The sequence below is a fragment of the Mus caroli genome, unplaced genomic scaffold (genome assembly GCF_978045245.1).
Source record: "Mus caroli unplaced genomic scaffold, Mus_caroli_1 scaffold_7, whole genome shotgun sequence".
Classification (NCBI taxonomy): Eukaryota; Metazoa; Chordata; class Mammalia; order Rodentia; family Muridae; genus Mus; species Mus caroli.
This window is the reverse complement of record NW_028227262.1, coordinates 23,987,721-24,009,765: the sequence shown is the minus strand read 5'-3', so window position 1 is coordinate 24,009,765 and position 22,045 is coordinate 23,987,721. Positions and strand designations below refer to the sequence as shown.

Genomic DNA, 22,045 nt, shown 5'->3' with positions numbered 1-22,045 from the left:
CCACAAGCATCTCATTGGCTCTTCTCCTTACCCTCTGCTGCACTGGTCTCCTTCTCCCGGCAGAAGGCGCAGCCATGAATCCGTTATTTGGTCCCAACCTCTTCCTCCTACAGCAGGAGCAGCAAGGCTTGGCCGGGCCGCAGGGGGACCCTCTGGGAGGTGACCACTTTGCCGGGGGAGGGGACTTAGCCTCGGCTCCGCTTGCCTCGGCCGGCCCCTCTGCCTATTCGCCTCCCGGGCCTGGTCCGGCGCCCCCCGCAGCCATGGCTCTCCGCAACGACCTAGGCTCCAACATCAACGTACTCAAGACCCTGAACCTCCGGTTTCGCTGCTTCCTAGCCAAGGTGCACGAGCTAGAGCGCCGAAATCGGCTGCTGGAGAAACAGCTGCAGCAGGCTCTAGAGGAGGGTAAGCAGGGCAGGCGGGGCCTGGCCCGCCGTGACCAGGCGGTACAGACCGGCTTCATCAGCCCGATCCGGCCCCTGGGGCTGCCCCTGAGCTCCCGGCCGGCTGCCGTGTGCCCCCCATCAGCGCGGGTGCTGGGCTCGCCCGCCCGCTCGCCAGCTGGACCCTTAGCATCCTCTGCCGCCTGCCACACATCATCCTCCACCTCCACCTCCACTGCCTTCTCCTCGTCGACCCGCTTCATGCCTGGCACCATCTGGTCCTTCTCTCACGCCCGCCGGCTTGGACCGGGACTGGAACCCACGCTGGTGCAAGGGCCTGGCCTGTCGTGGGTACACCCTGACGGGGTGGGCGTCCAGATCGACACCATCACCCCCGAGATCCGTGCCCTGTACAACGTGCTAGCCAAAGTGAAGCGGGAGCGGGACGAGTACAAGCGAAGGTAGGGACAGGGTTCAAGACATGCCACACACAGACAGGGTCAGGGAGTTAGTGAGGGTTCCCAGAACGGAGAAGTGGGGGACGGGGGTGTGGGGTGGCGGGAAGAACAGTGTTAACAAGAGTTGAACTTCCTGTGATGATGAAAAGTGAGGAGCAGGGAAAGATTTGGTTGCAGGGACCCCAGAATCCACAGACAGTTCTCAAGTCAGACTCGTGGCTCGAAGCATTCTAGAACACTGGGAACTGATACTTTCTTCTGGCATGTCTCCCTGTCTTATGCAGGCTGCAGTGTTTGCATGACTCTGCTAACTGTGGGGTGTTGTGTGGTATGAAAGGGAGACATCCGAGAGAGCTCTGCATCTGTGGGTCTTGGTTGTCAGGCCAGCTTCAGACCTTGGGGGCAATTTCAGGACATAAACTCCACATATGGGGTGAAGGGTGCGGCTTTAATTCTGGAGGCAAATTAAGTGAAGTTGGAAGGAGGTAGTGAGGGGCAACTGTGCCTGCCCAGGGCCTCCTCTAAGGCATGTCCCCAGAAGCCAGGTCTCACCCTGGTTCCATACAAGAGGCTCAAGGGCTCTGGAAGCTAAAGATATTGCTTGGAACAGTCAAAACACACAGGAAAAGCGAGAAAGGGTACGGGATCTCCTAGGACAAGGAGAAGGGATGGCTGTCATAAAGCTGGTGGGGGCGATCTATCAGAAGACTCTCCGACCAGGACGAAGTAAAAAAAAAAGAAAGTTGGGACATGGGCACGCCCTACAGAGATACAGATGGACTATCTCAGGGCTAGCACAGTGTGTTCTGAGGATGAAGGTTTGGCTTTCTGAGAGGAACCCTGTCCCCGGCAGGTTAACATAAGAGCTAAGAGGAAGGGATGTCACATTGGAGTGCTGGCTGTTTATCAGGAGGACTCACTGGATGGCTGGTAACCAGGCAACAGGACAGGGCCACAGGCAGAGCCAGTTTTCTCAAGGCTGACCAGGCCCTGGTTGAGGAGGAAGTTGGTGGCAGTCAGAGGGGAAGCCCAGGCTTGGGGGCTCCAGTGTCTTTATCTAATGTGACCCTTTGGGGGATAAGCCTGGTCTGTGTGTGCAGGCCAAGGTGGCAGGGATCGCTATCTGGTTATAGCTGTGTGTGAGGACCATTTGGAGGCTCTGGGTGACCTTCGAGGGTTGGTGATCTCTTAGCATCCCCCAGGTCACATGCATCAGCAGGCTTCCTGAAGTTTAGTCCTCACCCTGGCTTCCATGACTGTGGCCCATGTCTTTGGGTTTTTAGTTATCCCAGCCTCTAGGCACCGCCCAGAGCCTGCCCGCACCTGCCTTCTCCCCTGAAGGGCTTAACAGCCAGTGGAGCACTGACAGTTCTGGAGTTCTGTTGTAGTCCTAGGAACAGCTGCTCTTCTCCAAGGCATCTTTTAAAACAGAGACTGTTTGTCCTTGGTGCAGCTGTCTTGGGCAGCAAAGAGTTATCCTTGGGGACTGGTTAGCTCATCACTGCAGCACAGGGTCGTGCAGAGGGCCCGCGGCTAGGATTGCATGGTACACGACACTTGCCCTTCCACCCCAGTGCCCCCTGCCTCCTTCTGGGCTCCTCACACCGTGCCCCCACACCCCACGCCGTTAGCCTGGATGGCGTGCAGAGCTTGATTATTAAACTGGGCAGGATGGAGGCCCCGCCACCCCCTAGGCTCCTGTCTTCAGCTCCTTTGCCTGGGTGATATTTTTCTTGGGGCTCAGTTTTTCCAGTAATAAGAATGCTCCTTGCTCTTTCCCTTCAACTCAAATATAGGATTTATTTTCAGGCGAAGCCTTTGGTAAATGTAGCAATTATGAAAATTGCCCAGATTCTACCCAAGTTATGGGAACCTTGCAAAAAAAACAAACAAACTGAGATTTGAATGCAGGCCACACTGCACCCATCGGTACCAGGCTGGAGACCACCGTGGGCATCTAGATAATTCAGATTTCTTTCCCTGTCTGAGCCATCTCATTAATCATCATCTTGCCTTAAACTTGCTCGTGTTTCACTGGGATTTATTGAGTTCATTATCAGATAGGACTTCTGGCCCTCCCTGATGCGTCTTTGGCCAGGGTTGTAACCTCTTGTCTATCCTATGGGATTTTCCTCTAGAGACTCACAGACTCGAGGCACACAGGATGCTACATCCCATACTTGTAGAGGAAGAAACCAGAGCCTAGCAAAGACAAAGGTCTCGTGTAAGAAAACGTGTAACGTGAGGTTATCAGACTCTGTCACTGCTGGAACAGAAGGAGAAGCAGGCGAGGGGGAGTGCAGGGCTGGCAGGAAACGGGATAAGAGGGTGTGAGGGAGGGCCACAGCTGAGCTGCATGGTCAGCTGCAGGGTGGTGGCTAGGCTGGCCGCCTCTTCTCCTGGCTGCCTGGAGTTATTATTAGGAACACTGCAGTGCGGCTGTAGGTGCTGGACACGGGAGAGTCATAGAACCTGAGAGGGTGAGGGAGGGGCAGGAGCGAGGAGAGAAGGGGCCCGAGAGCTTAGTCCTCCTGACTGCAGAGACTGTCCTCGGCTGCCTCCTCTCCATGAGTCTCATTTTGAGCCTTCTTCTTTAGCTCCGTTGCCCTCCTTTCTGAGGCCATAAGAAGCCTATGCAGGCAGAGTGCAGGCGGAAGTGATGAGATCACGCACACAGGCATTGCCTTGGGTGCTGAACCTTCAGGGTCAAGCAGCATCCCAGCTTCCATCTCCATGACGGGATGGAATGTACGCCTAGCCCTGGGTAGCGAGCACCCCATAGTCACTGCTCCATAGCAAGTGCCTTCGGCCTGCTGACAGTGTGGGTCTGAGCTCTGGGGTGAGAGATGCTGTGCAGCTTGGCCTTGCCTTCTCGCCCACTCACGGTTCCCTTTCCCCTGGGTGTGGTTACTCAGCAATAGCTAGCTTCCCGTGCCTACTTTTTTCACGCTGCTGGGGGGACATCACGCCAGCCCTGTGACCTTCTTAGAGCTCACTTCAAGGGGCTGGGTGGGGAAGGACTTTGCTCCCAGCCAGGCTGCTGAGCAGCTCTTGACCCAGCCTGTGTCCTGCAGATGCTTTCACAGGAGGCAGGGCACAGCCTAACAAGCTCTGGTCTGTGCGGGCAGGAGCGGGAGACCGGATCTGTGCCACTGAAGGTGGGAGACTGGGTCACAGGGGGGACATGGTGGATTGGTGTGTGGGCAGGAGGTGGGGGATGAGACCAGCCAGACAGCTGGCAGAACTGGGCCGGTGTGGGGATGGGTACTGCAGAGGCCCAAGTGGTAGCAATTGTTTTTAAATATAGTTCTTGGTACGTGGTCTGGAGGTTCTGGGCAAGCAGTTGGTAAGCTCAGCCCTTGCCGGGAAGTGTGGAGCCATTCAACAGCTGCAGCTGCCCCCTGGTCGGCCGCCTGTAAATTCTTGCCTCAACCAGTTCCTATCTAGGGAACCAGACCGGAGGTCTGAAGCCTGAGCCTGAGATGGAGGGAGGGACAGGAGCTGTCACTGTCATGGCAGGAGGGACTCTAGGCTGTGTTCTCTCCCCTTCCCAATGTCTGTCAGGTGGGAAGAGGAATACACAGTTCGGATACAGCTACAAGAGCGAGTGACTGAGCTCCAGGAGGTGAGGGCAGCCACCCCACTGCCCCTGCATCCCTGTCCCCACCCCATGGCTTTTCCCACGCTGACATCATGTCCCCGTCTCCCGGCTGTAGGAGGCCCAAGAGGCCGATGCCTGCCAAGAGGAGCTAGCCATGAAGGTTGAGCAGCTGAAGGCAGAGCTGGTGGTCTTCAAGGGGCTCATGAGTAATGTGAGTTCCGCCCTCCTCCCCCTGGTCTTCCGCCCTTCCCATCCTCCCTGGGCTTTGCTCTTCCCCAAGGTCTCCATTCAGGAGACAAAGAAGCTGTTGCCCTGTTGCAAAGGAGGAGGCTCAGCTTCACGGCTGGTCCAAGCCATTAGACAGCTCACACCTTAATCCCAGCCCTCGGGAGGCGGAGCCAGAACCATCAGAAAGCTGAGGGGGTTCAAGTCCAGCATCATCTATGTTTAAAAAAATAAAATGGGAATGTGCACAGCTCTGAAGCCGGCTGCCTAGGCCCATGTGTGAATTCTGCCACTCAGTAGCTGTCTGACCTTAAAGCTATTCCGTCCCCACCAAACCTTCTCTTTGCTTCATCTGTGGAATGTGGAAAAGCACAGGAGGAAGGACATCTCATTATCTGTCTTGAAGCAGATAATGCCCCTGGCTGGTGTGCACTGCTAGACAGTGAGACAAGTGTCATTTATTACCTCTCCCCAACCCCAAACCCCCTAGTTTTTCTTTTCTTCTTTTTTGTTTGTTTGTTTGTTTTTGTTTTTGTTTTTCGAGACAGGGTTTCTCTATGTAGCCTGGCAGTCCTGGAACTCACTTTGTAGACCAGGCTGGTCTCGAACTCAGAAATCCGCCTGCCTCTGCCTCCCAAGTGCTGGGATTAAAGGCGTGCGCCACCACTCCCTGGCTGTCTCTTTTATCTCTGGGGATTTACACTCAGGAGGATAAAGAACTGTTGTTGGTTTAATGGAGGCCCTGCTGTCCCAGCCTAGGCTGAGCCCTCCCAGGTCTGTGTGGCTGGGTGTGAGTTTCATGAGGCTCCTGGTGGATGCGCCCAGTGTGGTCGGATGGGCCCCTGAGAAAAGGGATGCTTCATCCAGCAGGTCAGGGCTTTGTGGAGGAGGCGACAGTGGTGTGCTCGGAAGGATGAGGATTTTACTGTGGTTTTATTGGTTCCAGCTGGGGTACTGGGTGTCTCCTCACTGCTCCTGATGTTCCCGGTACAGAATCTGACAGAGCTGGACACCAAGATCCAGGAAAAGGCCATGAAGGTGGACATGGACATCTGCCGCCGCATTGACATCACGGCCAAGCTCTGTGACTTGGCCCAGCAGCGCAACTGCGAGGATATGATCCAGATGTTCCAGGTGAGAGGCCTGCTGGCCGTCCCCTCGGGCGGGGGCTGGGCAAGGGAGAGACGCTCCTATCATGGCTGGCCTGGATCTCAGGTCCCGCTGCCCTTCACCCTGGGACCCATCTCGTCCCCTGGGGCCCTTGGTGGGACTAGGCTGGGAGGCAAGGAACAGCCTCAGGAGAGAGGTTTTGGAAGCCGTGTCTAACTCCATCTCCCCCTCCCCTCTCTGTCTGCTTCTCTTCTCTCTGGTCCTCTCATCTTTTCTCTTGCTTTCTCCGTAGAGGAGGCTGGTTAGTGTTCACTCACGCAAGCTTTCTGTCCCAGCCCCTGTGTCTAAGCCACCCCGCTCTCAGTCTTGAGCCACTGGGCCCTTCCAAAGAGATGCCTTCTTCCTTTCTGTTTCTTGCCCCCTTTCCCACCCACCCCCATCCCCTCCCCCGTTTTAGTCTCTTCCTTCAGCGGCCTTCCAGATCTGGATGTGATTCAAGCTCTCCCATAGTAAACACACGCCTCTCGTCTTCCTCGCAGCTAGAATTGGGTTCAGTTGAGTCCTCTAACGAGAAAGACTTCAAAACCAAACCAAACTCAATTCTTCCGTAGTCGATAAACACAACTTTTTGCTTTTCCTAAAGATTTATTTTATGTGTATGGATATTTTGCTTCCATTATGTCTGCGCACCACATGAGTGCCTTCTGCCCAAGGATACCAGAAGAGGGCATTGGATTCCCTTGGAGTTATGAGGGCACTGAGCCGCCACGTGGCTGCTGGGAATTGAACCAGGGTCCTCTGGAAGAGCATCCAGTGCCCTTAACAGCTCTCTGGCCCTCGTTAAACACAGCATCCTGTGGTTACCACGAGCCGTTTCTCTCCTTATCTTACTGGTCTACTTCCATTTCTCTTCCTCCTTTCTTCGCCCGCAGCCTTGCCCTGTCCGCGTGTGTCTGCCTGTTTCTGTTCCTGTCATGTAACTGTGTCTCTTCTGTCTGTCCCCCTTCCTGCTGGCCCTGCCTCACCCTGCGGCCTCCCTGCCCACCCTTTCCTCATGCACCCGGCCTCGCCTCTGTAGTCTCTACACTTGTCTCCCATTAAGGTCCCGTCCATGGGGGGGCGGAAGCGGGAGCGCAAGGCTGCTGTGGAGGAGGACACCTCCCTGTCGGAGAGTGATGGGCCCCGCCAGCCTGAGGGTGCCGAGGAGGAGAGCACAGCCCTCAGCATCAACGAGGAGATGCAGCGCATGCTCAGCCAGCTGTGAGTCCTGCAGCTCCATCCCAGCTGCTCTCACCAGACACACCCTAACTGACTCCCTGCCAGGTCCCTGAGGCCAGCCCCCAGCTCCATCCCAGCTGCCCCAACTAGACACACCCTAACTGACTCCTTATCAGGTCCCTTAGGCCAGCCCCCAGCTCCATCCCAGCTGCCCCCACCAGATGTGCCCCATTCCCCCGAGGCCGGAGTTCCTATAGTGCCCTAAGCCTGTGCAGAGGCCCCAGCGCCCTTGACACATGGGTTCCCTGTCTCTAGGAGGGAGTATGATTTTGAGGACGACTGTGACAGCCTGACTTGGGAGGAGACTGAGGAGACCTTGCTACTTTGGGAGGATTTCTCAGGCTATGCCATGGCAGCCGCAGAGGCCCAGGGAGAGGTAACCTCCCCTCCTGGCCTTAGGCCCCTCAGGCTCTGCCCCTGTGTCCTCCACACCCCGCCCCCTCCCGTGCTCTGTCCCCAGTGTGGCTTCCATCCTCCCTGGCTTCTCCCCACTCGTGTTTGTGGACCTCCTCCATTCTGTTCCCACTAACCGCACTCTCTCTCTCTTCCCACCTCGGCCTGTGGAATGCCCCTACCCCGTCCCTCCCTGGTCGGCTGCCCCTCGGTTCCCCTTTCTCCAGCAGCAGGAGGACAGCCTGGAGAAGGTGATCAAAGACACGGAGTCCCTGTTCAAAACCCGGGAGAAGGAGTACCAGGAGACCATTGACCAGATAGAGGTAAGGGTGCCGGCCACAGGGGCTCTGTCCAGGGCTCAGGAGCCACGCTGTAGGTGTGCTGCTGGCCTCCTCCTTGCTGAACCCCAGGGCCCGAGCTTCCATCTGTTGTCAGGAGTGATCCCCTCAGTTGTGGTAGCTATAGCAGGTCCTTGAGACTTCAGGATCTGGAGGCACATAGGTGTGGGTTCAAATCCTGGCTCTGTCACCACATGGAACAAATCTTTTGCTGTCCCTCCCTCCTTCCTTTTTATTTATTTTTTACACACACACACACTGTATGTATGTATGTATGTATGTATGTATGTATGGATGGATGGATGGATGGAGTGTCAGGGAGCATGCACAGTCCATGCACATGTGTAGAGGTCAGAGAACACCATGTCGGAGGAAGTTCTCTTTTACCATGGGGGTGACAGCAATCAAGTTTAGGTCTTTGGACTTGGTGGCTCATGCCTTTACCCGGTGAATCATCTCCCACCAGACTATCTTTTTCTTGTCTGTCCCCCCGTTTCTTTTTTTTTTCTTTTCCCCCTGACAGACAGAGCTTCTCTGTAGTGCTGGCTGTCCTGGAACTTACTCTGTAGAAGTTACTGTGCCTCTACTAGGATTAAAAGTGTGTATCACAACTGCAGGCTCTCTTGTTCTTTCTGAGTGTCCTTCCCACCCCTGCCTCTCTGTTTCTTTCCAAGATCTTGTCTTGTAGTCTAGGTTGGCCTCAAGCTCCTGGTGCTTCTGCCCACACCTCCTGTGCGATAGGATTACAGCATGAGCTTTAAGCCAGCTTTGACTGACCAGCTTTTTATCCTTCCTTGGGTCTTCCTCCTTTCCTCTGTGTGTGTGTGTGTGCATGCACGCGCGTGTGTACACATACAAGTGTGGAGGCCAGAAGACAAACCTGGGTAGTGGTCTTTGGGTGTGGTTAAGGATTTTTTTTTTTTTTTTAAATTAGACAGGGTCTTTCACTGGTCTGAAACTTGCTAAGTAGGCGGAGCTGGCCAGGGAGCCCTAGGCATCTTTTGTCTGTCTGTCTGTCTGTACATTCTTAGCTTTGGGATTGCAAGTGTGTTCTACTATGGCTAGTTTATTCTTTTTTTTTTTTTAAAGATGTATTTTTTTTTTTATTTTATATATATGAGTGTTTTATCTGTACATACACCTGCATGCCAGAAGAGGGCGTCAGGTCCCAGGTTGTGAGCTACCATGCGGTTGCTGGGAATTGCAAAAGCAAACAGTGCTCTTAACTGCTGAGCCATCTCTTCAGCCCTAGCTTATTTTTTAGATGGGTTCTAAGATCAAACTCAGGTCTTCATGCTGTGCGGTAAGCCTCCCACTGAGTGAGGTGTTCCTCAGCTAGCTCCTTCATTCCTTTTTATTCTTTTGATGTAGGTTCTCACACACATGTGGGCACACATTCCTCTTGCTGCCTGCCTTCCTCGCAGATCCACGTCCCCATCTCTCTCCTCTCTCTCTCTCTCTCTCTCTCTCTCTCTCTCTCTCTCTCTCTCTCTCTTTCTCTCTCTCTCTCCCTCTCTCCTTGGAGACCAGAGGTGGGCATCAGGTTCTCAGGAGCTGGAGCTCACAGGTGTTTTTGAACCTGATGTGGGTGCTGGAAAATAAACTTGGGTCCTCTGCAAGAACAGGGCATGCTCTTAACTACTGAGCCATCCTAAGCCTCCACCCAGACCAGATTTCTGTGTAGCCAGTCAAACTTGAGGCAATCCTCCTGCCTCAGCCTGTTAGGGTTAAAGATGGTTTCTACCCTGCTAAGGATGGACCTGTCTCTTTATTTGTCCAATAGAGTTCATAATTTCTCCCGACAGGCTGGTAGGCAGGCAGGGTTATTAAGATGATCAGATAGAGTGAGGCACGAGTGGCTCTTAGGACAGGATCTGGCAGGTTGACATGCGGTAGTGTGCGCATTTATTACTGGGAACACCCTAAGTGCCGTATCACCCAGAGGGACTCCTGTCTCCTTGGCTCAGCCTTGGAGCTCCTGGAGGACTCCCTCTTTTGTTTTTTGAGCCTTGGGGCATTGGGTATGAATGGTGGTGGGGCTAGGGTTTAGATTGTCCTGCTGGACTGCAGGCAGCTTTGTCGGACTGCAGGAAGGGGGTCGCCATTGGACAGTGAACAGGGCTGTATGAGGCAGCTGTCTTAGACACTGATGCAGGGATGAGGCAGGAGACTAATGCCATTGGGCTCCCTGCGAGCCCTGTGGTGTATTCCCGTGCCCGTTGCGTTTTGAAAGAGAACTTTGGAAGTAACTCTTATGCAGTGGCCAGCACATGTCAGATGGCCGTGCTACTCAGGAAAACCAGTGCTTTTGTTTTTTTAACCCAGAATTCCCACCCAGCCAATGTTCTGCCACCAGTTAGGCTTTGCCTGGGGACAAATGATCTCCCATCTCCTCCTGTCCGCTCCTCTTACTGCTCCTTCCTCCTTCTAGCCCCCCTCCCTGGATTGTGCCCACCTCTTACGGACTGTAGATTTAAGGCTTGGTCCTTTTTTCCCTACTGTCAGCCAGGTAGGAGTCTTAGCACAGTGATCAGGGGCTGCCACCCTTCTGTGGTTCATCCCTTAGACCACAAATAACTAAGTGTAAACATGATGTGGTAAGACAGAGAAGAGCACCCTGGGCTGGGACTGTGCTCTCTTGGTAGAATGCCTGCCTACCTTCATGCATGAAGCCCTAGGTTTGATACCAGTACCTATAAAATGGAGTGTGGTGGTGCCGCCTTTAGTCCTGGTACTGGGAAAACAGGCAGGAGGATCTCTGTGAGTTCTAGGACAGCCTGGGGAACAGAACTACTTCCAGATTGGCCAGGGCTGCACAGAGAAGCCCTGCTTCAAACCTCCACTCTCCCCCTGCCCTCCCAAAAAATTGGAAACATGTTTGAAGCTGTTCCTAAGTTGTATGACTTCTGTCCTCTCCTGGGAGAATGAGCTGAGGAGAAAGCCAGAGGATGCTCACTTGGTAGTGTTGGTGGCAGAGTCGCTCCTGGGGTCTACCTGGAGCACCTGTAGGACATTTATCTCCATGACCCTTGATCTCAGGGTTATTGGCATAGAGGTAGACCAGCCCCCATTATTGAATGGTGATGCAGAGTGGTGGGTGGAGTTTTCTTCTACGGCCCCGCCCCTTCACCACTCCTATCTACCTCTACCCCTGCCTCTCCCACACTGAGTCTGAAATTTGGGGGTGATTTGTTGAAGGCATCTTCTAGAATGTGCATCTTCCCCTTCAGTGTGTAAATCAGGGTGACATATGACACTTAGAGACATGGCTGGTAGTACTGCCTTATGCTTTGAGAGACTATAATGGAGGTGGGGTAGGGGAGGGGGTGAGGGGTATGTTTGTATTTATGGGTGACAGCTGCTCTCTGACCTGTAATAGTGTGTGTGTGTGTGTGTGTGTGTGTTGGTATGCATGGTGACAGCTGCTCTCTGACCTGTAATAGTGTGTGTGTTGGTGTGTGTGTGTGTGTTGGTGTGCATGGGCGGCAGCTGATCTCTGACCCGGAATGCTGTGTACATTTGTCTGTGGGGGGTGGCAGCTGACCTCTGGTCCTCAGTGTCATATTTTTCTCACAAATGGTGCAGTCTGCTGTGGGAACAAGCATGCCTTTCAAGCCATCTCCTCTGTGGCTTACCACGCAGCTGTCCAGCAGATGACCCAGAATGCTAGTGTCCTGGCTGTCTCCTTTGTCTGCTCCTGTGGCCCACTCCCACCCGGTCCAGTTCACATTTGTTGCGGGTGACTTCCCACAGCTGATCCACATGCTTCAAGGCCACTCGGCCGCCTTGTCTTTGCCCTCAGGCAGCCAAGCAAATCTCCCCACCGCAGTCTGATTCTCCCCATCTGGCCCCTGGCCTTTGTGTCACAAAGAAAGAGAGGCCGCAGACTGTCTCTGGCCTAGATACTTTTCCCCTCAGCCTACTTTCTTTGCTTCCTTCAAACCTGGCTGCAGAGTCAGCTCTGGAAGGGAGACGTTTCTTGATACAGAGACGCCCCCCACCCCCCATTTCTTTTGTGGGGGATTTACCCTGTAATCACTCAGGAGGAAGGTGTCTCTCTTTTTTTTTTTTTTTTTTTTTTAAGATTTATTTATTTACTATATGTAAGTACACTGTAGCTGTCTTCAGACACTCCAGAAGAGGGTGCCAGATCTCGTTACGGATGGTTGTGAGCCACCATGTGGTTGCTGGGATTTGAACTCTGGACCTTCGGAAGAGCAGTCGGGTGCTCTAACCCACTGAGCCATCTCACCAGCCCGGAAGGTGTCTCTCTTATGTGGGGGAGCGGGATATAAGGGAGAAAATGAAGTGGAACGAAATGCTATAAACAGAAGCAGCCAGGTTCCCTCCATTGCAGCGAGGCTTTGGAATATTTCACAGTGAATTAGCTTCAGTTGAGGGGAGGCTCAGTGGCAAAGATGGACAGATGAGCGGACCCTGTCTGCCCTTAAAGCAATGGCGCTCAGCCTTCCAGATGCTGTGATCCTTTAACAGTGCTTCATGCTGTGGTGGCCCCAGGCATAAACTATTTCATTGCTGCTTCATAACTGTAATTTTGCTACTGTTACGAATTATAACGTAAATACAGACATGCAGAGTGTCTGATAGTCAACCCCCAAGGGGGTTGAGACCCACAGGTTAAGAACTGCTGCCTCGCCGGGCGTGGTGGTGCATGCCTTTAATCCCAGCACTTGGGAGGCAGAGGCAGGTGGATTTCTGAGTTCGAGGTCAGCCTGGTCTACAGAGTGAGTTCCAGGACAGCCAGGGCTACACAGAGAAACCCTGTCTCGAAAAACCAAAACAAAACAAAACAAAACAAACAAACAAACAACAAAAAAAAAAAAAACAAAAAAGAACTGCTGCCTTAAAGGAACTGAGTTTCTGGGTCAGTGAGGAAGGCCCTAGGAGTATGGCATCCCATAGACCCCCTTTCTCCTCATGGGAGTGACGTCACGCCGTCATCCCCACATCGACACCCTTTCCTTGTTCTTCTGGGCATCCTGGGATTGAAGCCAGGATCCATACTAGGCAAGAGTTCTTCACAGCTGCATCTCTGCAGACTTTTTTTTCCTTTTCTTTACTTTTTTAAAGACAGAGTCTCGGGGCTGGTGAGATGGCTCAGTGGGTAAGAGCATCCAACTGCTCTTCCAAAGGTCCGGAGTTCAAATCCCAGCAACCACATGGTGGCTCACAACCATCCGTAATGAGATCTGACTCCCTCTTCTGGAATGTCTGAAGACAGCTACAGTGTACTTACATATAATAAATAAATCTTTAAAAAAAATTAAATTTTATAGGCCGGGCATGGTGGCACACACCTTTAATCCCAGCACTCGGGAGGCAGAGGCAGGTGCATTTCTGGGTTTGAGGCCAGCCTGGTGTATAGAGTGAGTTCCAGGACAGCCAGGGCTATACAGAGAAACCCTGTCTTGAAAAACAAAAAACAAACAAAAAAATAAATTTTATTATTATTATTATTAGTGTGTGTGTGTGTGTCTCTCCACGTGCCACAGTGCATGTGTGGAGGTTAGAGAACAAATTCACATTGCCAGATGTGCCAGGAGCCTTATCCACTGAGCCGCCTGGTGTGGCCTCCGTACCCCTTTTTGAGACTGGGTTTTACTATTTACGTTTGCCTTCGGGACCCTGCTGCCTGAGCCCGAGTGAGTGCTGGAGGGATGCGTGCTCCCTGCACCGCACTGTCCTTACTGTGTTGTGTGCTCTTGCTGTTCTTACAGAGAATTCAGACATCAACTGATTCTTGGGCAGCAGTAGGAGTGGATTCGCAGGACAGGGCCGAGCGGGGAGCACTGTCCTGAGCCCTTGCCTAGCCACAGTGAGAGCCTGAAGTCAGATTGCCAGTTGCTGTCCCCCCTACCCCTCTTCCATATCCTGGGGGAAACAGGCAGTTGTAGCTTGTCTCCTGAGCTGCTTGGTCCTCAAGGGCCCAGCTGGTGCTCTAACTGTGCCTTGCCTGGGTTTGCTAACCTTGGTCCTCCTCCCTGACCCCACCTTACCGCAGCTGGAGCTGGCCACAGCCAAGAACGACATGAACCGACACCTGCATGAGTACATGGAGATGTGCAGCATGAAGCGGGGCCTAGACGTGCAGATGGAGACCTGCCGCCGGCTCATCACACAGTCCGGGGACCGGTAAGGGCCTGCCCCGAGTGGGCCGGGTCTCTCTGCCAGGGAGGAAGGCTGGAACAGGCCCCGATGGCCTGTGGGCAGGGACCAGGTCACATCTTTATGTCCAGCTGTCCTTGGGAGTCGACTGTAGGTGTGGCCCAGAATGAAGGTTCCTCTCCCTGCCTTGGCCATCAGATGAAACTGACCAGTGTCCCAACTCTGAGTGTCTTAGAACCTAAACCAGGCAAGGACCAAAGATACGGGGACAGGATCTTATCCAAATCACGGTTTATGTGTTTGATCTTGTGTAAGAGTAAATCTGGGGTTTCGGAGTATAGCTTAGTGGTAGAGGACTTGCCTATCCTGTGTGGGGCCCTGTGTACACACACATACACAGAGACACACACACACAGACACAGAGATACACACACACAGATACAGACACACACACCGAGACACACATACACACAGACAGACACAGACACACACACACAGACAGATACACACACACACAGACACACAGACAGATACACACACACAGGCACACAGACACACCGACAGAGACACACACATTAAAATTAAAAAAAAAAATTTACTGCAAACCAGCCAGAGTGGTACATGTGTGCAGTTTCAGTCTTGGAAGGCAGAGGCAGGATTGTCATGAGTTTTAGGCTGTCCTGGACTACAGCAGCAAAAATTTGTCCCAAACAAACCAAATAGCAACAACAAACAAAATCCAAGGAACTACAGTAAGTCAGGTGTGCTAGTGCATATCTGTCATTCAAATGCATAGAAGCAACAGGCAGGTTGCTCCAAGTACCAGGCCAGCCTCACCTCTGTATAGAGTTCCAGACCAGGCAGGAATGCGTACAGGCCCTGTCTCAAAGACAACAAAACACCCAACCCAATCTCCCAAATTACATCAAGCTGAGTATAGTGTGCATGCTTACTTACAAGATTTGTGGCTCCACCCCAGCCACTTTGGAGGCAAAAGGATTGCTTGCACCAGGAGTGTTGGGGTCCAGCAGCCCTCCCCACCCCACCCCCCCATACCAGATTACTGATGGACAGGAAGCTAAGGCCCCAGTATGGCTCAGGGGGCATCTCCGTGCTGTGACTTTGCACTTTTCTGCTCTCTGAGCCTCTCAGAGCCCCCAAGATAAGAGGGGCACTGTTCCCAATCAGGTTGAAAAGGGAAGTCTTCTTCCCTCCCCAGGCCTTGCCTGGCATCCCCCTGTACCTCAGAAGGCCAGGAAAGCAAGCTTAGAAGTCTGCAGCCTTCCTGCTTGCCCCAAGGTGTTTTTTGTTTTTTTTGTTTTGTTTTCTGCTTGGCCCAAGGTGACATGTGGTGTTTTTTTCTAGAAAGTCTCCTGCTTTCACTGCCGTCCCGCTTAGCGACCCGCCGCCACCGCCGAGTGAGACTGAGGACTCCGATCGAGATGTCTCATCTGATAGCTCCATGAGATAGAAACCAGTGTCTGGCACCCCAGAGCTCACTGGGGCAGGGGTGTGGGTCTGCAGGGGTGTGGGTCTTCTGTGCCACTGCATGAAGCCTGGCCCTGGGCTGTCCCTCCCCAGGTTCTGGGGTGTCTGGAGCTAGGCTCAGCCCCACCCTCCCTGTACAACGCCCATGACATTGGGACACTCCTTCCTGCCTTCCTCACATGTGGGTATCTGCTACTTCTCCATCTTCGGAATGCTGCCAGGACACTTGTGAGCCTCCCTTTTCCACTTTGTAAGGAATGTGATCACGGGACCTGCCTGTATTCCTTGGGTATCTTGGATTTTGTACTGGTGCTAACTTGCCTAGGCACTCGTGTGAAGCAGATGTACCTTGGGATAGGGCTTTGCTCCCTAGTAAGGCCTTGGAGGGTGTGGGGTGCTCTGTCCACATGTTCCCAGCTGTTCACTTGCCTCCTGCACAGTGAACATGGCCGTGCAGGCTTGCCTTTGGGAAGTCCTGTGCTGGGCCCAGGTTGTGGCTGAGAAGGTGAAGCTGCTGCCCGCACATGGGTGTGGCCTGCAGGCTACCGTGCTCAGGCCTGTTTCTCCAGTGAGCAGCTGAGGGCATGCCGCTATGGCTGTCACTGACAAAACCAAAAAGATGTCCCTGACCTAGGGAGTCAGTCACGACCTCCCAGGAGATTATGTTGAACTATTGGAATGGAACCTTTAAAAGCAATGAAGGTGTGGAGTACTTCCCAAGCACTGAGTCACTGTGTGACGCACTTTTGGACACTGCACCTTCATTTCCAACCAACAGTAAGCACTGGTTAGGCACTGCCCCAGAACCAAAGCATCGACCAGTGCTACAGCCCCTCTTCATGGATACCATTAAGTTTTACTGTACTGGGCACCCTTCCAATTTTACCTAATCTAACGTCTGTCTGCAGACTTACAATTAACCTTTGTTTGCAGATAAAGGACACCAATCTTTCTCAAGAGCAGTGAGCTCTGAAAGTCAGTGCTGTCCAACCGTGCATTTCCTGTCCCATTGTCAAGCCCCACCCTCCGCATTGCCAGACATATCAGCTGTTCAGGACAGGCACCCTGGGCTGGGACTTGGTTAGAATGTAGCCCTGGACTTCCGGCACTCAGCTGGATGTCAGAGCCAATAAAGATTCATGCACAAAAACTGATGGAGCCTTCTTCACCTCCCCATACACCCTCCCTCCCCCCAACACCACATTAAAACCAAGGAGAGGTGGGTGCAGCAAACTTTATTGATGGTATTCAAGAGAGTAGGGAGGGCTCCCTAGGCCCCTCCTGTTATTATGCGGGTCTGGGATGGAAATTGTGAGGGAGATACTCAGTGTTGGGGGCCTCAGAGTTGGGATAGGGACTCCTCAGCAACCGAGGGCCTCTCTCTTGCTCTCAGTGTCCTTGCTGGGGTGGGTGGTCCAGGGTTTCTTACTCCTTGGTGGCCATGTAGGCCATGAGGTCCACCACCCTGTTGCTGTAGCCGTATTCATTGTCATACCTAGAACGAATTGGGACAACTGTTAGTTTGGGTTTCTTTTTTGAGCTAGCCACCAGAGGGCACCAAACCCTCAGTTGCTCTTAAAAGCCAGGTTTCCCATCCCCACATACCAGGAAATGAGCTTGACAAAGTTGTCATTGAGAGCAATGCCAGCCCCAGCATCAAAGGTGGAAGAGTGGGAGTTGCTGTTGAAGTCGCAGGAGACAACCTGGTCCTCAGTGTAGCCCAAGATGCCCTTCAGTGGGCCCTCAGATGCCTGCTTCACCACCTTCTTGATGTCATCATACTTGGCCTGATAAGAACAAACCCAAGATGACTATCCTTGTCCCAAGTCACTGTCACACCGGAGACAAACAAGCCCAGCTCTCCTCATACATACAGGTTTCTCCAGGCGGCACGTCAGATCCACGACGGACACATTGGGGGTAGGAACGCGGAAGGCCATGCCAGTGAGCTTCCCGTTCAGCTCTGGGATGACCTTGCCCACAGCCTTGGCAGCACCAGTGGATGCAGGGATGATGTTCTGGGCAGCCCCACGACCATCACGCCACAGCTTTCCAGAGGGGCCATCCACAGTCTTCTGGGTGGCAGTGATGGCATGGACCGTGGTCTAGAAAGCATGGGGGCAATGAGTGAGGTCCTGCACGGCACCCCTCTACCCAAAAGGGACACCTACAAAGAAGGGTCCACTCATGGCAGGGTAAGATAAGAAATGCATGAGCTGTCCCCACTACCTACATACCATGAGCCCTTCCACAATGCCAAAGTTGTCATGGATGACCTTGGCCAGGGGGGCTAAGCAGTTGGTGGTGCAGGATGCATTGCTGACAATCTTGAGTGAGTTGTCATATTTCTCATGGTTCACACCCATCACAAACATGGGGGCATCGGCAGAAGGGGCGGAGATGATGACCCTTTTGGCTCCACCCTTCAAGTGGGCCTGTTTAAGGGAAAGAAGTTGATTTCAGACTCAGCTCTTGGTTTTCAGGTTGCACCATATCAAGGGTGCCCATCACCTTCAGCTTTCTGGCCACTTACCCCGGCCTTCTCCATGGTGGTGAAGACACCAGTAGACTCCACGACATACTCAGCACCGGCCTCACCCCATTTGATGTTAGCGGGGTCTCGCTCCTGGAAGATGGTGATGGGCTTCCCATTGATGACAAGCTTCCCATTCTCGGCCTTGACTGTGCCGTTGAATTTGCCGTGGGTGGAGTCATACTGGAACATGTAGACCATGTAGTTGAGGTCAATGAAGGGGTCGTTGATGGCAACAATCTCCACTTTGCCATGTGGAGAGCAGAAGGCAGCCCTGGTGACCAGGCGCCCAATACGGCCAAATCTGAAAGGCAAGAAATAGGGGAGCTGGGATCAGAGAACTCCTCATGGGTCTGTAGTGAGCCCCAGGCTAACTCATGTCCTTCAGAGTGGAATACTGTTGCACCATAGGTGTGGAGAACCTGCAGCAGTCAGCTATGCATGTACCACAACAAAGGTACAAGTCTTTATGCAGACTCAGTACATTATAAAATTTATGCATCAGGAAGTTCATGTTTTGTTCAGAATTTCCTTTAATAAAGCTAGTTGAATGCTTGGATGTAGAACCCAAATATAGACTGTTCCCACCCTAGAAAGTCCAAAGAGATCTAATTTTATATTCTTTGAGCAGCTGAGGCCTGGCGGGGCTTTTATAGCACGGTTATAAAGTGGAGGTTTCTTTCCTGTCCAAGAGGTGACTGCTTGCCCAGCAAGCCTCCTCCGAGTCATTAAGTCTTGTAAGAAGTGGCAGTTTGCCCCAGTCTGGGTACAAGCTTGGCACATCACCCCCATCACTCATGCCCTGGGAAGCTTGTTCCAGTATGGCTGGACTTCAGGCTACACCCCCTGGACAGGGCAGACCTGTGAACTCATTCATCAGCAAGCTCAAAGGGCAAGGCTAAAGGTCAGCTGAGCTGCACAGGGCCGGCCCACCCGTGTCCTCCAAGTCCCTCGAACTAAGGGGAAAGACTGAGAAAACCTGTGGGGGTTTCCAACCCTAACCCCAGGGCTCATTTGCAAAACACCCGTCCTTCCCGAGAGCCGGAGCAACAGATGTGTGTAGGGGGGAGCAGGGTGGAGAGCTTGCTCAGACCCCAGATCCAGAAAGGTCACACGGCTAAATTTAACCTCAGATCAGGGCGGAGTGGAGAGATCTGGTTTCTGGAGGATGGAATGGGGAGAAGGGCAGGATTCTGAGGCGCAGAGACACCCAATCCTCTTAATGACCTTTACATCCTGGCCTATAGGGCCTGGGTCAGTGTGGGGCTGTGATGGGAAGTGGAGGGGATGGAAGGGGCTGCTACCACCGGAGTCATTTTGTGGTGGAAAATTTCTTTTCAGAACCACCATGACTCAGCTCCCCATCCCACGGCTCTGCGCTACGCCATAACTACCTCTGGGGTTGGGAGGTCAAGCGGACCTCTGTAAGTCCGCTTCAATTTTCAGAGAATAATCTAGAATACGCATTATGCCGGAGGACAATAAGGCTCAAGGGCTTTTAAGGTGAGACGGGATTATGGGGTAGAACTCTCGAGATAGCACGGAAGCCTTGCATCACCTGGCCTACAGGATAAAGGACACTCCACCCAGCCGAGAGGAATGGGAAGGTTAGTCACAAGCTAGGAAGAAGGAAGGCCGAAGCAAGATTTCATAACGGCGGTTCATTCATTTCCTTCCCGTTTGCAACATGGCGGCGGCCAGTTACCCTAAGGGAAGCCCAAGCCTGGGAGATGATGCGCAAAGGTATGCACCTCACATCGCCATGCCACCGACCCCGAGTTAGGGGGTGATGGGGGAGGGGCTTCCCTCCTGGCACGTGACTCCTCAGGGCGCGAAAGTAAAGAAAGAAGCCCCGGACTGGGGATCACAGGATGGGTCTGAACCAGCGCGTGGGGTTGTTCCTAATACTGAAGACTCCGGGCGCTCATCCCCGCAAAGGCGGAGTTACCAGAGGCGCAACAGCTGGGGGCCGCCAAGTGCGAGCCATCGCCTGGTCCGAGCGCTGACCTTGAGGTCTCCTTGGGCGCTTCGGCCACCTCATCCACCTCCCCACGCTACCGCAGAGCCCCCGGGTCAGCAAGACCTGCGTAGGCAACAGAGCGGGGCCCTGCCCTGGAACTCACCCGTTCACACCGACCTTCACCATTTTGTCTACGGGACGAGGCTGCGGGAGAAGAAAATGAGATTAGTGTGGCCCGAAGGACACCAGGCAGTCCCCTCCCCCCACCCCGCCTCCATTCCCGCCGTGCGCCCCATCACGTCCTCCATCATCCCCTTGCAATGCGGAGCCTGGGCTCGGCTTGCAGACTTCGCACCAGCGTCCCTAGACTCGTACAACGCCCAATCCCCTTCCCAGTTTCCGACTGTCCCCGGCCTCCTGCGGCCCACTCCGCAATTTTCACCTGGCACTGCACAAGAAGATGCGGCTGTCTCCGAAAACAGGGAGGAGCAGAGAGCACCAGGGAGGGCTGCAGTCCATATTTATAGGAACCCGGATGGTGGGGGGAGCTGATGACGCGCGCCCCGCCTCCCGCCCTGCTTATCCAGTCCTAGCTCAAGGGCGCAGAGGCCTGAGCTACGTGCACCCGTAAAGCCGCGAGTAGCTGGGCCTCTCTCATTTCCCCTCCTCCCTCTCTTTGGACCCGCCTCATTTTTGAAATGTGCACGCACCAAACGTGTGGGCTCCGAACTGAGAGGGGGAGGGGAGCTGAGATTGCCCCGCTCAGGAGGTGACCGGGTGATGGTTCCCAGGATAGGACTGAGGGAATACAGACTATGAACTTAAGGACGAGGAGTCCTTGGAGTGTGCACCAAGGACATCCAGGACTCAGAGACCTGAATGCTGCTTCCCGAATAAAATGGGAGAACGGGGGAAATGGAGCAGAAGTGTGGGTCTCCCTGCCACTGCATCATCGAACCTCTCCCCATTATTGAAAAGACTGCGAAAAAGTTGAGGATCTTCTCCTCGTTGTTCTTCGGTAGTGACACAGCAGCCCCCCCCCCCGAAAAAAAAAAGAATGGAAGAAAATGCCGGGGGGGGCACTTTTCCTCCCGCGGGGGCCCTCAGCAGCCCCATTTCCCTATCTCCCCGCCTCCTGGCTTCTGTCTCTTAGGCCAGAGGCCTGGCTTGTGTACCGCGCTGTGAGGGCAAGGGGGTGAAAAGGAGATTGCTACGCCATAGGTCAGGATGCCCGGAGGCCTGGAAACCTGATAATTGAGATTTACAAACACTCTCCTGAGTTTACCTGATGAACCTAGGCTGGGGCCCCGGGGTAAGGGCAGCATCCCTCTTAAAGGTTGAATTGGAGGAGGCTCAGAGGCCTCCTATAGTATCCCTCCTCGGAACCTGAGAGTTGCCCCGCCCAGGCTAGGAGACACTGCCCCTTTCACCCACTGTAGCCCCAGGGTGGAGAGTTGGGACGTGAGGGCGGAAGTCCCTCCCCATCCAGGGACGTGCTAACTGGCCCTGGAGCCAGGGACTCTCCTTTCTTGGCTGCCCTCGTGGACACAGGGTGAGATCAGTGAGGGGAGAACGCAGGAGAGGAAGTATTATACCCCTGAGCCAGGACAGGCAAGCCCCTAGCCTCTTGCCACAAGTGGAAGGGAGAAAAGGGATTGTCTTTTTTTGTTTTTGTTTTGTTTTTTCGAGACAGGGATTCTTCACTCCGAAGGGTAGGGAGGCTGGAAAGGGTGGAAGGGCTTGGGAGCACTGGAGCAGGTGCAGAGCAGGGGTACCCTGGCGCCTCTTTGCTAGGCCAGTGCAACATGAAACCAGCCCCCTGCTCTTCTAGCTCAAGAGCCTATTGCTAAGTTTAGCTGGCCTGGTGATAACCTTTGCTTAAAAGGCAGGGAGCACGCTGGGCTGCACCCCAAATCTAGTCTTGGCTCCTTGCCCTTCTAGGATTGCCCTACCTCCTTGGGGCCCCAGAGCCAAAGGCTGTGTTAAGACTGACAGCTGTGTGGCCCGTGCCCAGAGGCTTCCCATGAGCAGGGAGCAGGCCAGATGAACAGGGTGGGAGTGGCCCCAGCGCAGTGCTGGGGAGGAGAGGCATGGCAGATTCAGATTCCCTTTTCTGCCTTCCTACCAAGGCTCTAGCCACAGCATTAAC

At 53.7% G+C, this 22,045-nt stretch overlaps 2 protein-coding genes across 5 annotated transcripts; one reads left to right on the top strand and one right to left on the bottom strand.

Annotated features, from left to right (window-relative positions):
• Positions 1 to 62: 62 nt before the first annotated feature.
• On the top strand, positions 63 to 16,756 carry Iffo1 (intermediate filament family orphan 1). Of its 4 annotated transcripts, none has more exons than XM_085839894.1 (9): positions 63 to 847; positions 4,409 to 4,469; positions 4,561 to 4,656; positions 5,664 to 5,804; positions 6,883 to 7,040; positions 7,314 to 7,434; positions 7,682 to 7,774; positions 13,812 to 13,942; positions 15,281 to 16,756. In XM_085839894.1, the coding sequence occupies exons 1-9, from the start codon at positions 75 to 77 to the stop codon at positions 15,384 to 15,386; spliced, it is 1,680 nt and encodes a 559-aa protein (XP_085696020.1). In that variant the 5' UTR covers positions 63 to 74; the 3' UTR covers positions 15,387 to 16,756. The 4 variants fall into 4 exon arrangements, with proteins under 4 accessions (XP_085696020.1, XP_085696021.1, XP_085696019.1 ...); XM_085839895.1 differs by having other exon boundaries at positions 7,679 to 7,774; positions 15,285 to 16,756; XM_085839893.1 differs by having other exon boundaries at positions 7,679 to 7,774.
• On the bottom strand, positions 16,624 to 20,446 carry Gapdh (glyceraldehyde-3-phosphate dehydrogenase). The gene is made up of 7 exons (XM_085839897.1): positions 20,339 to 20,446; positions 20,060 to 20,100; positions 17,937 to 18,240; positions 17,641 to 17,838; positions 17,278 to 17,508; positions 17,009 to 17,190; positions 16,624 to 16,898 (listed from the first exon to the last, which is right to left on the bottom strand). Exons 2-7 carry the CDS (start codon positions 20,080 to 20,082, stop codon positions 16,829 to 16,831), a joined length of 1,008 nt encoding a protein of 335 aa, XP_085696023.1. The 5' UTR covers positions 20,083 to 20,100; positions 20,339 to 20,446; the 3' UTR covers positions 16,624 to 16,828.
• Positions 20,447 to 22,045: the final 1,599 nt, after the last annotated feature.